Genomic DNA, 13,000 nt, shown 5'->3' on the forward strand with positions numbered 1-13,000 from the left:
CCTTAGAAAAGCAAGCACATTTCTTGTTCAGAAATGGCCTATGTAGAAAGCCCACTACACAGAACCTTGGGCTGGTGGTTTCAAGCTGCCAGCCATGCTCCATTCTTGGAACAGCCTTTGCCCTTTCACACATAACCTTTCAAACTCCCAGCCTGCTTGGGGAGGGCCTGGCTCTCCAAAACCCTCCATCACTTCTTGCCAGCTCATGTCTGCAGATCGTCGGGCTGTTCTGTACCCAGCTTGCCCTGTGCCTGGCATATCTCCATGAGGGTCTGTGGAAAGCTCTTTCCATCTGAGAGCTGACTCCTAGAAGTCATTCTCCAAGTATGGATGGGATGGGATTCCAAGTAAATGGTGGATTGTCACCCTGCAAAGCAGGCCCACTGCTGGGCTGGCCTGGTTGAGGGGATGGAGAAAGCTTTTCTGGGGTTGCTTTGCTTTTCTGGTGCAGCTGCTGAGTGATCACTCTTGGGCTGCCAGAAACTTTGGCTTCCTTGGGCTGGCCAGTGCTCCTGGTGTCTCCTCTGCCTGGCTGGGATGTCGGGGAGGCTGGCTGCCAGTGCCTGGGGCTGGGACATGCCTTTGCTTGGGTCCAAGGCTTGGGTGAGCGCTCCCAGATGTGTCCTCTCCCCACTGCTGCCCAGAGCATCCTTGTCCTTGGCAAGGATGAGGGGTCAGTGTCGCCTCTGGCACATCAGGCAGCCCAGGCAGTTTCTGGGAACTGGAGCACTACCTTTTGGAAGCCTGGAGAGAAGATTTGAGCAAGGAGGTTGTTTTTGCTTAATCCCTCTGGACCATCCCTAATGGGTAGATATCATGAGAGAATGTTTTCTGGCACAGTATTATTTACATTCAAGACAAACAGTCTTGAGTGGAATGTTCTACACTACCTGGAAAAAATTGGAAATAATCCTTAGTTGATATAAACACGTTCAAACTAAGAATTGAAGCAATGCAGTTCTAAAAAGTGCTTTTTCCAGTAAGTGTGGTTTTCCTATTATTTTTTACTGTTAACTTTCCAGCAGTATCATGGCTAAGTTGGTATTTCAACATTCTAGACGGAGCTCAACTTTTCTGTCCTCAGTTAAGCTGGTTAATTTTTCACCACACAGAGGGAGCTGGTCTCTATATTTAGCCAAAAGCCTTTGTCTCTTTTTGGGTATCACAAGTGTGTTTATCATTGTTTTTGTCTCGGGGAACAGCTGTTTGAGGCCTGACTTCTTCAGGAAGCTAGCCTGTGAGTTGGGCGTTGCAGTTTCATGGCTGTTTCATGGCTGGCTGTTCTCAGACCAAGGGCTGGAGACCCTCCCACCCACCCCACCTCCCACATTGCGGACAATGGCTGTCAGCTTGGGTAGGGGACAGTTGCCAAGGAGGAGCCGTAGGAATGGGCTTAGAGCCCCATGGGTCAGCTCCACCTGCCCTCAAGCTTTTCATTTCCAAGTTGATTTCTCCCTGGAACATGCCAGCCCAAGCTGCTGTGTCCTGGGGCTGCCTGCAGGAGAAGGCTTGTTTTGTCTGGTTTGCCCTGAAAAGAGTCATCATAAAAGCACCTGACTGGGGGGCCACCGTGACTGGAGCCTGTGATTTCTGCCATTCCGAGTGGCAACAGTGTCAGTATTTCCAGGCAGTTGTCATCAGTGGCCATGTGCATGAGAGAGCAAGAGAGATCCTGGAGGAAGTGGACAAGGGACACTGTCTTGAAGCTTCTCCTCCCTGGAATAAAGTGTTGAGTGTCCAGAGGGTAGGAAGAGGGAACATTTGGCCTGGTTCCAGTTTGGGGACAGGATGGAGCTGACTCCTCCCTCCAGAGCTGTAGGTCCCACTATTTTGAGCCACCACTTCCCTTCTCCACGTGCCGCTGAGGAAAGAGCTGCTCTGAACCCTTAGTGCCCCTAAGGTACCCAACGTCCACCGGCTGCCAGGGCAAGCATCCCTTCTGGCCAGGGCTGTGTCACGCTGCTGTTCATCTGATCCTCTGCTCCACTAGCCAGCCTGTGGCCCCTGCAGGGTGGGCCTCACCAGCTGAGACTGGAGGCCCAGGGCAGGGAGGCCCACAGGGCAGCCTCTAGCCTGCATGTCCAAGTGCACATGCCAGGGTCGAGGGGAGTGCCCGCCTCATGCCCAGGGGGACTGCCAACTTTGAAATTGATGGAGTTTTTATGGGTGGAGCCTCTGTTAATATTTTTGTATATTTTCACTACAGTTTATATTTTTATAGGCTATTTTATCAAGGTTTTCCTAGATCCTGTACATCTATTTTATGTAACAAGTTCATATTGTGTGTGCGCAACTGCCTTGTGTGTATTTATGTAAACCTGAGCCTCCTGAATTACGCTTCCCTTCTGTGCTATCTTTGACCTCTGGCCTTGACTGTCACGGACTTTCATTTATGTGGGGGCCACTTCCTACCCCAGGTAGCCTCAGGTGCTGCTTGTAGTCATGCTGACAGCTGTACAATAGCAGCCGTGACTGTTGACTGCTGGAAATGACTCTGGTTTCAACTACATTATATTGATATAGGATTCTAGGCAAATACCCAATCAGGTTTTTGTTTTTGTTTTTGTTTTTTTTTAAACTAAATGTATTATTGCACAAATCCCTGCCCCTCGCTTTGTACAGCACTGTCTTCCTGTGTGTGGCCAGGCTTCTGAGCAGCCAGGCCTGCTCAGGAAGTTCTTGCAAGTGGCGGGAGGCTGAACACTGGCCCAGTGTGTGCCACTGAGCGTCTGCCACTGCTGGGCAACCAGAGGACTTGAGGGGCACTGTCAAGTGACTCTGTCCTTTCATATTGCAGCAGCTTCTACGCTAATCTTCAAGTTAAATTTTTGGAATTGTAATACTAAAAGAAGAAATAAACTACTAATTTGTACAGCGTTCTGCCTTGAAATGCAGTTTTAGTCACTTGTGACAGGGCTCACCCCAGTGGTGTGGAGGGTGGGGCAGGGTTTATGGTGGCCTCTCCCACCTGCCAGCCTGGTGTTTCTGGGTGTCCCTGTGCTTGGTTCACTCTGGAGTGGGTAGGACAGGATGACTCTGTCAACAGCAGTAGCCCTGGGAGGCCCTGAGAGCCATGGCAGAGCTGCCGGTGAGGGCTGGGGGCTCTGAGGGGAGAGCCAGGAGCTGGAGACTCCTGCGTCCGGAGAAGCCTCCAGCCATAGAGAACAGGCAGTTCTCCCTCCGCCAGCTGTGCTGTGCCCTGCCTGAGTCATGGGCCTGTTTGCCTCCTGCCTGGGCTGACAGCTCAGGCCCAGCTGCCACTGGGGACACCCCCAGCCATCGCTGGAAAAACACACAGGACTGATTAAGACCAAATGTCTTTGCATGGTGGGGAGAGCAGGCCAGGACCTGGTAAGCTCCCTTCTCTTCTGGGTACCCGGATTCAGCAAGGCTGGAGGTTCCTGAGGTCACACAGCACAATAGCAATGACAGAGCTGGGACAGGGATCCCAGGGCTCTGCCACTGTGCGAGACCCTGCTCATGTGTTGGGTCAGGAGCAAGTAAACAGGCCCTGCTCCCCAGCCCTCATTGGGCGATACCACCGCGGGCAGTTTTGACTAAACCTTGGGAAGCCATTAGTCAGAGCACGGGTCCCCAGGGTCTCTGTGGGCCAGCCTGACCGCTGCAGACAGACAGGAAACAAGTCTGATGCTCCCCCACGCTCAGACAGTGTGGGGGTGCATGGACTCACGCAAGCCCTCCATGACCGACCTTCCTGAGCATCTGACGACTGCCCTCTCTGCGCAAAGCCACCTGTAGGGCCTGCTTGGGGCCTTCTTCCTGCCTGGTCAGTGGGGTCTGCTGCTGAGGGTGGCCCAGAGTCTGAACAGAGGTGGGGGCTCAAGGCCCAGACTGGGCCTGTCTTACCAGGGCTGTGCCCTTGGGCCAGTGACTTTCCTCTCAGAGCCTCAGATTTTCTCATCTGAAAATGGGGCGTGTGGATTAACTGAGGTATGAAGGTGGGAGTGTGCAGAGCTGGGGAGCAGCTGCCCCACCCCCACACTCCCTCCATCCCTTCCACGTAGTCCTGGGACAGGTACATGTCGCTGATGGGTTCAGCCTCTGATACTGTTTCTTGGTCTCAGTCCCCAAGGGGCAATTTTCAGTGGCCCCCCTCACCCCCAACACCCAAGCCTCGAGTGCCCCGTCAAGTGCCCTCATGCTGCCACATGCACAGCTCCAGGGCCCCATTCACATTATGGTCTGGGAATGTCATACTGGAGAACAGAATGAGAGAGATGTAGGTTGTGCTGGGGACCTCTCTGAACCTCAGTGTCTTCCACTTGGAGAAGACACATGACACCCTCCAGGAGGAGGGCTCAGGGAGAGGCTGTAAAAGGGCTGTGTCCAAGACTCACAGCCAGAGGGAAGGGGCAGATATGGGGCTGGTCATGGGAGGACAGTGTGCACCCTTCCCCAGCCTCCCTGCCCTGGCCAGGGCCCAGGACCTCTTCAGAGCACCTTCATGCCCATCTGCTGCCTGGTATGCACTACAGTCTGGCTCCATGGGACCAGATTTTACAGGCAGGGAAGGGGCTGTGGGTAGGCAGGTGCCAGGTAGCTGGACCACAGGTCACTGTGAAAGGAGCCTGGTGCCTGGGGTTGGCAGTGGGGAAGGGGCCACCTGAGTCAGCTGTGGCCAGCCCTGAACACAGGAAGTGAAGGAAAGGGACAAGTAGGGCCCTAAAATGGCACGACTGCCATTCCGCTTTTCTCTGTGCACCTGCTTTGTGTAGAGTTAACAGATACAACAGAGAGGGCCGGGGAGTTGTCCACGGGGGTCACAGGTCCCATCACCATCACACCTGGCAGCAGTCATTGCAGGTAACAAGATGGGCCTTGATGGAGGTACGTGTGGCTCAATCCCTAAGACAGGCTGTACCTCCTGCCCAGAGGACCTTCCTGCGCCCGTCACCCAGCCCTCTGAGATGCACTTGCCCTGGGAAGCCACCCTGCTCTGACTTCCGGCCCTTCCATGCCTACACCACGCACCATCCTGGGCATGGACTAGCTGCTGTGTCTCCTGCTGCTCTGCCCCCAGAAGAGCAGATGAAAAGCCGCTTTCTGCCGAGGCGCTGGAAAAGCGGAGATTCAGGTAGAGGATGGAAGGGTGTGGGGAGGAATTTCTAACTAGAGATTCCTCAAATCCCAGATGAAGCCCAGCTGTGCTTTGGAAAGGTAGATGCTGATTTATGTAAAATAATAATAATGTCACACGAACCATTACAATAAAAAAATACCTTTTCTGAGGGGAAAGGGGGTCCCCAGCCTGCCGCTGGGCAGAGGGGCTAGGGTTAGCCCCATTAGGCCGCGAGGGGCGGGCCCCGCCACAGCCGCTGGTGGGGCACTGAGGTCTGTGCGTCGGTCGGTCGGTCTGCATCCTGGCGCAGGTGCGGGCGGGGCTTGGGTCAGCGGTAGGCAACCCGCTGATGGCCTCGGGAGGGGACACTGTGGCCCAGTGGAGGACACGTGCGGCAGCACTGGGAGAGGATGGTGGGTAGCTGGCAGCGGCCCAGGAGGCGCAGCGTCTCACAGAAACCAAAGGACAGGCGATCCTGCTCGCAGCCTGGGGGCGGGGTGGGGTGGAGGTGGGTCAAGACCAGTGGGGCACCCAGAACCAGCGGGGCTCCCCACCACCCCTGCACCCAGGGTGGAGAGGCTTCCCTGGATTTTACCTGTTCTGTTTCGCCCCCCACCCACAATAGCCTTAAGGAGACTTCAGCAGCCACCCCAAGGCACAGGGCCCCCAGTTTTTGGAGGGGCTCCCTTGGACCTGGAGTTGCAAATCTCCAGCTGTTACTGTCCCTATCCCACTTGCTCTTGGCCTAACTCCCCTCCCCCAACCCTCCCCCCCTTAAGGACTCTGGAGAAATGACCCCCCTGGGCTCAGGTTTGTGGAGGAACAGTCCTGAGACCCCACCCCTACCCACCTCATATGCCCATGAAGAGCCAAAGATGGGGTGGATGGTCCCCCACCCCAGCTCCAGCCCTGCTCACCCTTGGTGTCCCTGACAGATCCTGGCACACAATTGAGGTCTCAGGCGCCTCCTGCCACCTCCCCTTGGCCCCAGTGCACCTGTCCTGCCAGGCCTCTGTGACCACCTCCAGCCACATGCCTGTACTCAGCCTCAGCTTCTGGATCACAGATTAGAACAGAGTCCCATCTCCCAGGCCAGCCTCCTACTCCTCAGCTGGGCAGTGAAGCCCAGAGAGAGTGGGCCCTGACCCGAGCCACACAAGCCATCAGCAGAAACCAGGGACCGAGCCCAGACCTCCCGGGGAGGGAAGGAGGCTGCAGACTGCGCTTGTTGGAGGCTCAGGTTTGGCAGGCCCTCCTGCCCTGTGGTTGTTGGAGCTATCTGGGGAAGTGGCTTGCTTCCAGCCTCCTGGCCTGGCTCCAGATGCCGCTGCTGCCACTGACAGCCCCCAGCTGTCGCCCGGGTGCTGCTCACTCCAGCATATTTCCCGGGGGAGGAGGAACAGGAGGGCCACAGCCAACTTTGGGCCTGGGACATCCCCCGGGCTGGCAATGGGCGCAAGGCAGCAGCAGGCCGGCCCCTCCACCCCAGCTCTAGGCAGCAACTCCAAACTACCCGTCTGCAGACCTGCACCCTGGTCCCACTGGGTGACCTCAGACAAGCCTCTTAACCTCTCAGGCTGTGGTTCCCTCCTCTGTTAGTCACCACCACCTCCACAGGCAGACGGATATGGCCCGGTCATGCTGTGTCAGCTGCCTCACCGCAGTGACCACACACCCTGGAGTTTCCAGGCTTTCCGAATGTCCCGCCACACAGTCCCACAAACCATCAAAACATCCTGGGAATTCCAGGGTTCAGGCTCCAAGATACTTCCCTGGCTGTCCCTCCACCCTCACCAGAGGCAGAAAACACCTCACTCAGGACAGCTTACAGTTCAGCCACCTACCCACCCCCAAAAGTCCCCTCCCTACAAGCCCAAGCCTCCTGGGCCAGCCCTATCCTTGGTTCTAGGCCCCAAGGGAGGGGCCTCAGGTCCCACCCTCTCCCCTATCTGGTCCTCCCCATCAGGGACCATAACTACCCAACTCCCATCGGCCCTGAGCCCAGCATGAGGGGCAGAGAGGAGCCGTGGCCACCCTCCGCCTGAATGCAAGCACTGTGGCACCAGCACCCAGCTCGGGCTGTGCACAGGGGCGCCGAGATGCTGGCTGGAGGAATGCCGAGGGCAGCGCAGGTGGGCGCACGGCAGCTGGCGTTTCTGCTGTGCCTTGGGGAAATGGGGTTTGAGGCTGGAAGACCATCCCTGCCAGAGGCAGGGGCAGCCAAGCACGGTACAGGCCACTCTGGGCCTGAACAAGAGCTGCTCAGGACCCAGCTGCTGGTAGAAAAAGTTGTGCCAGGCAAGGGAGAGAAGGAAGGTCAGGGTAGATCCCCAGAGGCCCTGAATGCCAGCCTCTTGGCCATGGACTCTGTCCTGGGGCAGAGGATCAATGGCCTATAGGCATAGGAGCCGCTACTCACAAACAGTGGCGAGCCTCTGGGTCCCCTAGGCCTGGCCCTCTCCCTGACCTGGCAGTGGGGGATGACAGTCGCTACAAGGGAAGGGAGGAAGCCACCTTCCCTGAGCACCTCCTGGGTACCCTTGCAGGGCTAGGCCCTTCACACCAGACCTCATTTATGCAAGGACTGGGGTTGTCAGCGCTTTATGCATGAGGAAATGAAGGCCCCGGGGGAAACAGAGCCCAAGGTCACCCAGCTGCTGAGGGGAGCCAGCTGTGGCTCCAGGGCCACACAGTTTCCTGTGCTCAGCCCCACTGGGGGCAGCTGGGCTGCAGGAAGTGTGTGTGTGTGGCGGGTGGTGTCTAGAGCCACCTTTGACTCAGGCCCTTCCGTCAGCCAGCTGGCCAGGAAGCCACCAGGAGCTAGCAGGAGCCTGGGAGGGAGGCCCCTTCCTGCAGTTCCATTGCTCACTCCGGGCAGTCCTCCTCAGGTCAGGGAATGGACAGGCCAGAGCTGGAGATGGGGGCTCACCCAGGCCCAGCCTTCCCACAGCCTCAGGGACACCCCTGGCCTCACTATGGGTGACCTGAGATCCAGAGGGAGACCCAGAGGTTAGAGAAAGCTGCCTGCAGCATGTCTGTGTGCTGGGACACCCCTTGGCTCTGATTCCCAGCACAGCCCCAGCTTGTGCATGGCATCCTGTGGCCTCATGATTATTGGTGTTCCACGGGGTTCCTGGGCCCAGACTACAAATGGAGACAGCCAGGGCTGTGGGAGCGACAGTTTGACAATTCCCTCTTTCTGTCCCCTCCCCATCTCCCCCCACCCCTGCTCCACAGAGAGCCAGGGCTGGGGTCACTCACGTGGGGCCTCGACGAGCTCACAATTCTCGGTGCCACATGGCCGGGAGCTCTCAGGCCGGGCCTCGTGGCCACACTGGTCACTGTCTTCCTCGGGCAGCCCCTTCTGGGTGTTGACACACTTGACCAGGCGCCGCTGGATGCCACCACCACAGGGGGCTGAGCACTGCAGAGTGGGGGGAGCAGTAAATGTCTCCCTGGACCAGCCCTCGCAGTGGGGGATCAGGCGTCCTGGGGCAGTGCCACCTCCACTTGGAAGCCATGCCTGTGCCTGACCAGCCTCTCCTTGCTCCCAGCTCCACCCCCAGTGCCTCCTGGGAGGGCCTGGTCCCATTTCCTGAGCCCACTTGGTGCTTGAACCCCCACTCTCACTTTCAGGATCTGCTCTTGCAGAGGGGAAGTGGGGGGAACAGCGGGGACAGCCCTCAGGACTGTGAGCCCTTCACATGGGATGTGCCTGCAAGGCCCAGGCAGGCGCCCCAGGAGGAAACCCTGATGCATCCATGGGCAGAGACGCTGCAGTGCCCAAGGCACGGGGCGGGGGATCTGCCCCAGCCCATGAGCAGCAGAGGAGAGGAGCCAGTTTCTCAGCCAGGGCCCACCATCCTGAGTCAAGCTTTGTTCTTATCAGCTGGGGGTCTGATGTTTTCTTAAAGCCCTAAAAATAAGTTTGATCTGTGCCAGCGTTGTGCCAGGCCCTGTGCTTCGTTGTGCTACTTCATTAAATCCTTCCAACCCTCCTCCCCCAAGCCGTCGTCATTTTACAGATGGGAAAACAGTGGCCCGGCAAGGCAAAGCGACCTGCCCAGAGTCCCTCAGCAGGCAGTGGGACAAGGACTCCAGCACAGGCCTAGCTGACCCCAGGGCCAGGCTCAGGGCCCAAATCTGAGATTCCTAAACCTCTCAGCTCCAAGCAGGCCTGGCAGGAGGTTGTCCTGCCCACCTGAGGCTGCTCTGCCACCCGCTTCTGCCACACTGGCCTGTGCTCAATTCCCTGAACACCCCAAGCTCATCACTCCTGCCTCAGGACTCTGCACTTGCTGTCCCCGTTATCCCTCTCCCTGGCACCACAGACTCCTCCTCCTTAACCCAAAGTCTCCCCGTCAGAAGGCCTGCCCTGACATCACAGCACATGTGAGCACAGCAGGGTGGGGACCTCATCTGGCCACCGCTGTCCGCAGCAGCCACAGAGCCTGGTGCACAGCCCACACTCAACAGTTCATTCTCCAGTGAACTCAGGACCCCTCAGGGGCCCGCTGAGCACGTGCTCCCCTCCCTTCCATGCAGCCCCCCTCACCTGGCCCCAGGGCCCCACCACCCACTGCGTGCAGGGGTGGGTGTTGCAGGGCCGTGTGGTGTTGGGTCTCAGTGCCTCCTCGCAGAGGCCCGGCTCTGGGCAGGTCACCAGACGCTGCTGTTCGCCGCCACCACAGGCCTCAGAGCACTGGGAAGGGAAGGGAGGGGTCAGTGCATGTCCAGGGTCTGAGGGCATCCCTGGCCTCTGTCCTGGACCCCCAGGCCTTACCTCTCTCCAGGATGAGATGTACCAGCTGAGGCAGGGCTGTGCCCCACAGGGCTGGCGGGTGGGCGGCTTGGCAGGCCCGGGTTGGCAGTGGAAGGGTCTCAGCGGCCGGAGGTCCCGTGTGTCCACACACTGCACATCCCGCAAGGAGAAGCCTCCACCGCAACTGCGGGAGCACTAGGGACCGAGGGACACGTGTACAGACACACCTCCACGTGGATGCACACACGCATGACCTGGCGAGGTGTGTGCCCCCAGGCTGCGGCAAACCCCTGAAGAGCCCCAGGAAGAGGGTGGCATGGCCAGGGCCTGCCGCAGGATGGGACAGATGGAGAAAGAGAAGAACAAGGGAGAGTCGGTGAAAGAGAAGTCGGGGCGGCGGGCAGGATGGGAAGTAGAGAGAGAAGGAGACAGCCACCAGGAGAAGGGGCTGGACAGGTCGAGCTGAATAAAGATTCAAGAGATTAGGAAGTAAATACAATCAAGTGCCAAGATGCAGTGGGGAGCCCTCCCTGCCCTGCTGGGACTCCGAACACAGGCCATGGGGGCCCAGGCTCCACCCACACCCAGCGCTGCCTGCCCTGGCCCTGTCCTCACTCACCTTACTCCAGTTGCCCATGTGCCAGGCAGCACAGGGCCGCAGGTGGCAGTGGCGGGCGGGCTGAGGCCGGCCAGCAGGGGCACAGTCCTCATCACGGCCAGAGCTGCAGTGTACCGGCCTCCAGACGGCGCCCAGGCCGCAGGTGGTGGAGCACTGCAGGGCACAGAGGCCCGTGAGGGGCGGCAGATCCCGTCTCCTCCAGCCTCACAATCAGGGGACTGTCCTCCCAAGGTGAGGGGGACCTCGGCCAAGCCAGGCCCCTCTTCTGGACCTGTTTCCTTATCAGCCAAATGGACTCCTCCACCCACCTCCCAAGGAGACTATGAGAATTAAGTCAAATCCCCCAGCAACCAACTGTCCCTGCTGACAAGGGACATAGGTAGGCTGAGGGGACCCTGCAGCACACCTACCCAGCTATCCTGACAAGGCTCGTTGCTTCCCTGAGTCACTAGGGAGGGGAGTCGCAGCAGCCACACTGCTGGGTAACCAGTCCTTGTGGGCCTCAGCCTGCCCCTCCCCACCCCCAAATTAGGGATCTGAACAGGAGCTTGCTTCTCCTACAATGACATCTGGGGACCTGGGGAGGGTCACAGGTCAGCTTCTTTCCTGCATCTCAGACTCCCTGCAAGTCCCTGACAAAGTAGGGTGGAGCCATGGAGGGGATGGCCAGGTGACAAGGGACTGAGCAGCACCCGGAGGAGCCCTGCGAACCTGGTGGGCAGGGCTGGGCCTGGGAGCCATGGGAGGCTTTCCCACTGACAAGGCTGCCTTGGTGAGCTCCCAGCCCTGGGGGCCTGCAGGCTCACGTGCGACCCTGGCTGCCCTCATGCATGCCTGGCGTCTCCCCTGCCTTCCCTGAAGTCCCCTGTGCTGCTCAGGAATGGGCCCACTCACCCGACCCCCACTGCTCAGGTGGGAAACAGATGGCCGCACCCTATCTGCCTGATGGGCAGACTGGCCCCAGGGCCACACAGAGGGCACTGGGACTGAGCGGGGGCAATTCTCCACCCACAGAGCCTCCACCCACCTTGGGCTGTCAGTTCCTTAATCCCAGGAACCCCTGGGAGGCAGGACAGATGGGGCTTGTGTCCTGCTCTGCTCATTTTCAGATGAAGAAATTAAGTCTCCATGCCCACCCAGACCCTGCAGCACTTGCCTCGCTCCAGTTCCCCACTTGCCAGCTGGCATTCCTGGCAGCCGGCAGGTCCGCAGGGTGCCCCTCGTCGGCCAGGCTGGGGTCCAGAGGCTGGGTCTCGGGGGCTCTGCCACTGTTGGCGAGACTGTCCTGAGCTGGCGTGGGCAGCAGCAGCACAGAGCTCAGGGACGCCTCAGGGCTGGGGGCCTCAGTCACCCAGGGCCTGTGCCCTTGGCCAGCCAGCGCTGTTGGAAGGAAGGGCCCTGGCATTGCCAGAGTCTGCAGGTCCCGTGAGCCCAGTCGTGGGGTTAAAAAGGTGGGAGTCCCCGGCTCCAGGAGACTGTCTCTGCCCCTAATCTCTGGCAGAGTAGCTATGGGAGGAGGAAGGGGAGGAGCCGCCCCCATGATGGGCCACAGCTCATTGTCCAAAGGCCCCGGGTCACTCTCCAAAGCTGGTTCCCAGGCCACAGTCTTTCCTGTCCACAGCTGCACCATGTCAGGACTAGGAGACAAGGGCGTAGCGCCAGCGGAGGACAAAGGGGACAGTGTGGGGCTGGGTGTCTGGGGGAGGTGGGGTGCTCTGCGGCCTGTGGGCTCCTCATCGTCCTTGGAAACCTCATTGGCCCCGTCCTGCCATGGGGGGTGCAGCTGGCTCTTGCTGTCCTCCCCCACTAGGAACTCATTTTCATTCCCAGGGGCAGCAGGGGTCTCCATGCCACCGACTGAAGCAAGGGGCCAGGGTAAGCTGCGGAGCCCCAGGTCTGGGGCCCCAATGGGGGCGTCTTCCTCAGACAAGAAATTGACCAAGGGGTTTCTGGGGGTCTGCTCCAAGGGCGGCGGTGGGGAAGGGTCAGCCTGGCGAGGCCAAGGGCCAGGGGACTGGGTTCCTAGGATCCCTTCCTCCTTGACCCCAGAAGTCTCTGTGACAGGCATGGGGGTACCCATGGGGGGCTCAGCAGTACTGCTCCAAGGTGGGGGCGTCCAACCCCCTGTTCCTGCCAGGTCTGAGTCGGGCTCCTCAAAGGACCCATAAGACAGGTCCTCGTGGAAGTTAATGAAATTGTAGTCATAGTAGAAATCATCAACAAGCACAGGTCCCGGCGGGCCCAGCTTCAGGTCCTCCTCCTGGATGGCATTGCCCATGCTGGCCAGCTCAGGGGATGAGGGTGGTGAAGGGCGTGGGACCAGGTGACGCGGGATGAAGTCAACCTCATTGAAGAGCTCATGGCTGGAGCCACTGCCTGAGCCTTCAGGCCCCAGCCTGTCCAGGGGCTGCAGACAGGGTGGCAGAGGGCAGGTGGTCTTGCTTGCTGGCCGCTGGGCCTCATCGCAGGGGACATCAGTGTCATTGGTGCAGAGGACACTTCGGTGCTGAGTGCCCATCCCGCATGTCACCGAGCACTG

At 59.1% G+C, this 13,000-nt stretch overlaps 1 protein-coding gene across 1 annotated transcript in view; it reads right to left on the minus strand.

The window, feature by feature from the left end:
• Positions 1-5,166: 5,166 nt before the first annotated feature.
• ADAMTS7 (ADAM metallopeptidase with thrombospondin type 1 motif, 7) overlaps positions 5,167-13,000 on the minus strand; it is a 37,725-nt gene continuing 29,891 nt past the window's right edge. The window contains exons 19-24 of the mRNA XM_008586261.1: positions 11,618-12,997; positions 10,462-10,614; positions 9,864-10,037; positions 9,636-9,782; positions 8,342-8,504; positions 5,167-5,566 (exon numbers count right to left, since the gene is read on the minus strand). Of these exons, the coding sequence (XP_008584483.1) occupies positions 5,409-5,566; positions 8,342-8,504; positions 9,636-9,782; positions 9,864-10,037; positions 10,462-10,614; positions 11,618-12,997 (2,175 nt within the window). The 3' untranslated portion in view covers positions 5,167-5,408. The remainder of the gene's footprint in view (positions 5,567-8,341; positions 8,505-9,635; positions 9,783-9,863; positions 10,038-10,461; positions 10,615-11,617; positions 12,998-13,000) is intronic.

This window comes from Galeopterus variegatus, unplaced genomic scaffold (assembly GCF_000696425.1).
Source record: "Galeopterus variegatus unplaced genomic scaffold, G_variegatus-3.0.2 Scaffold3904, whole genome shotgun sequence".
NCBI classification, from domain to species: domain Eukaryota; kingdom Metazoa; phylum Chordata; class Mammalia; order Dermoptera; family Cynocephalidae; genus Galeopterus; species Galeopterus variegatus.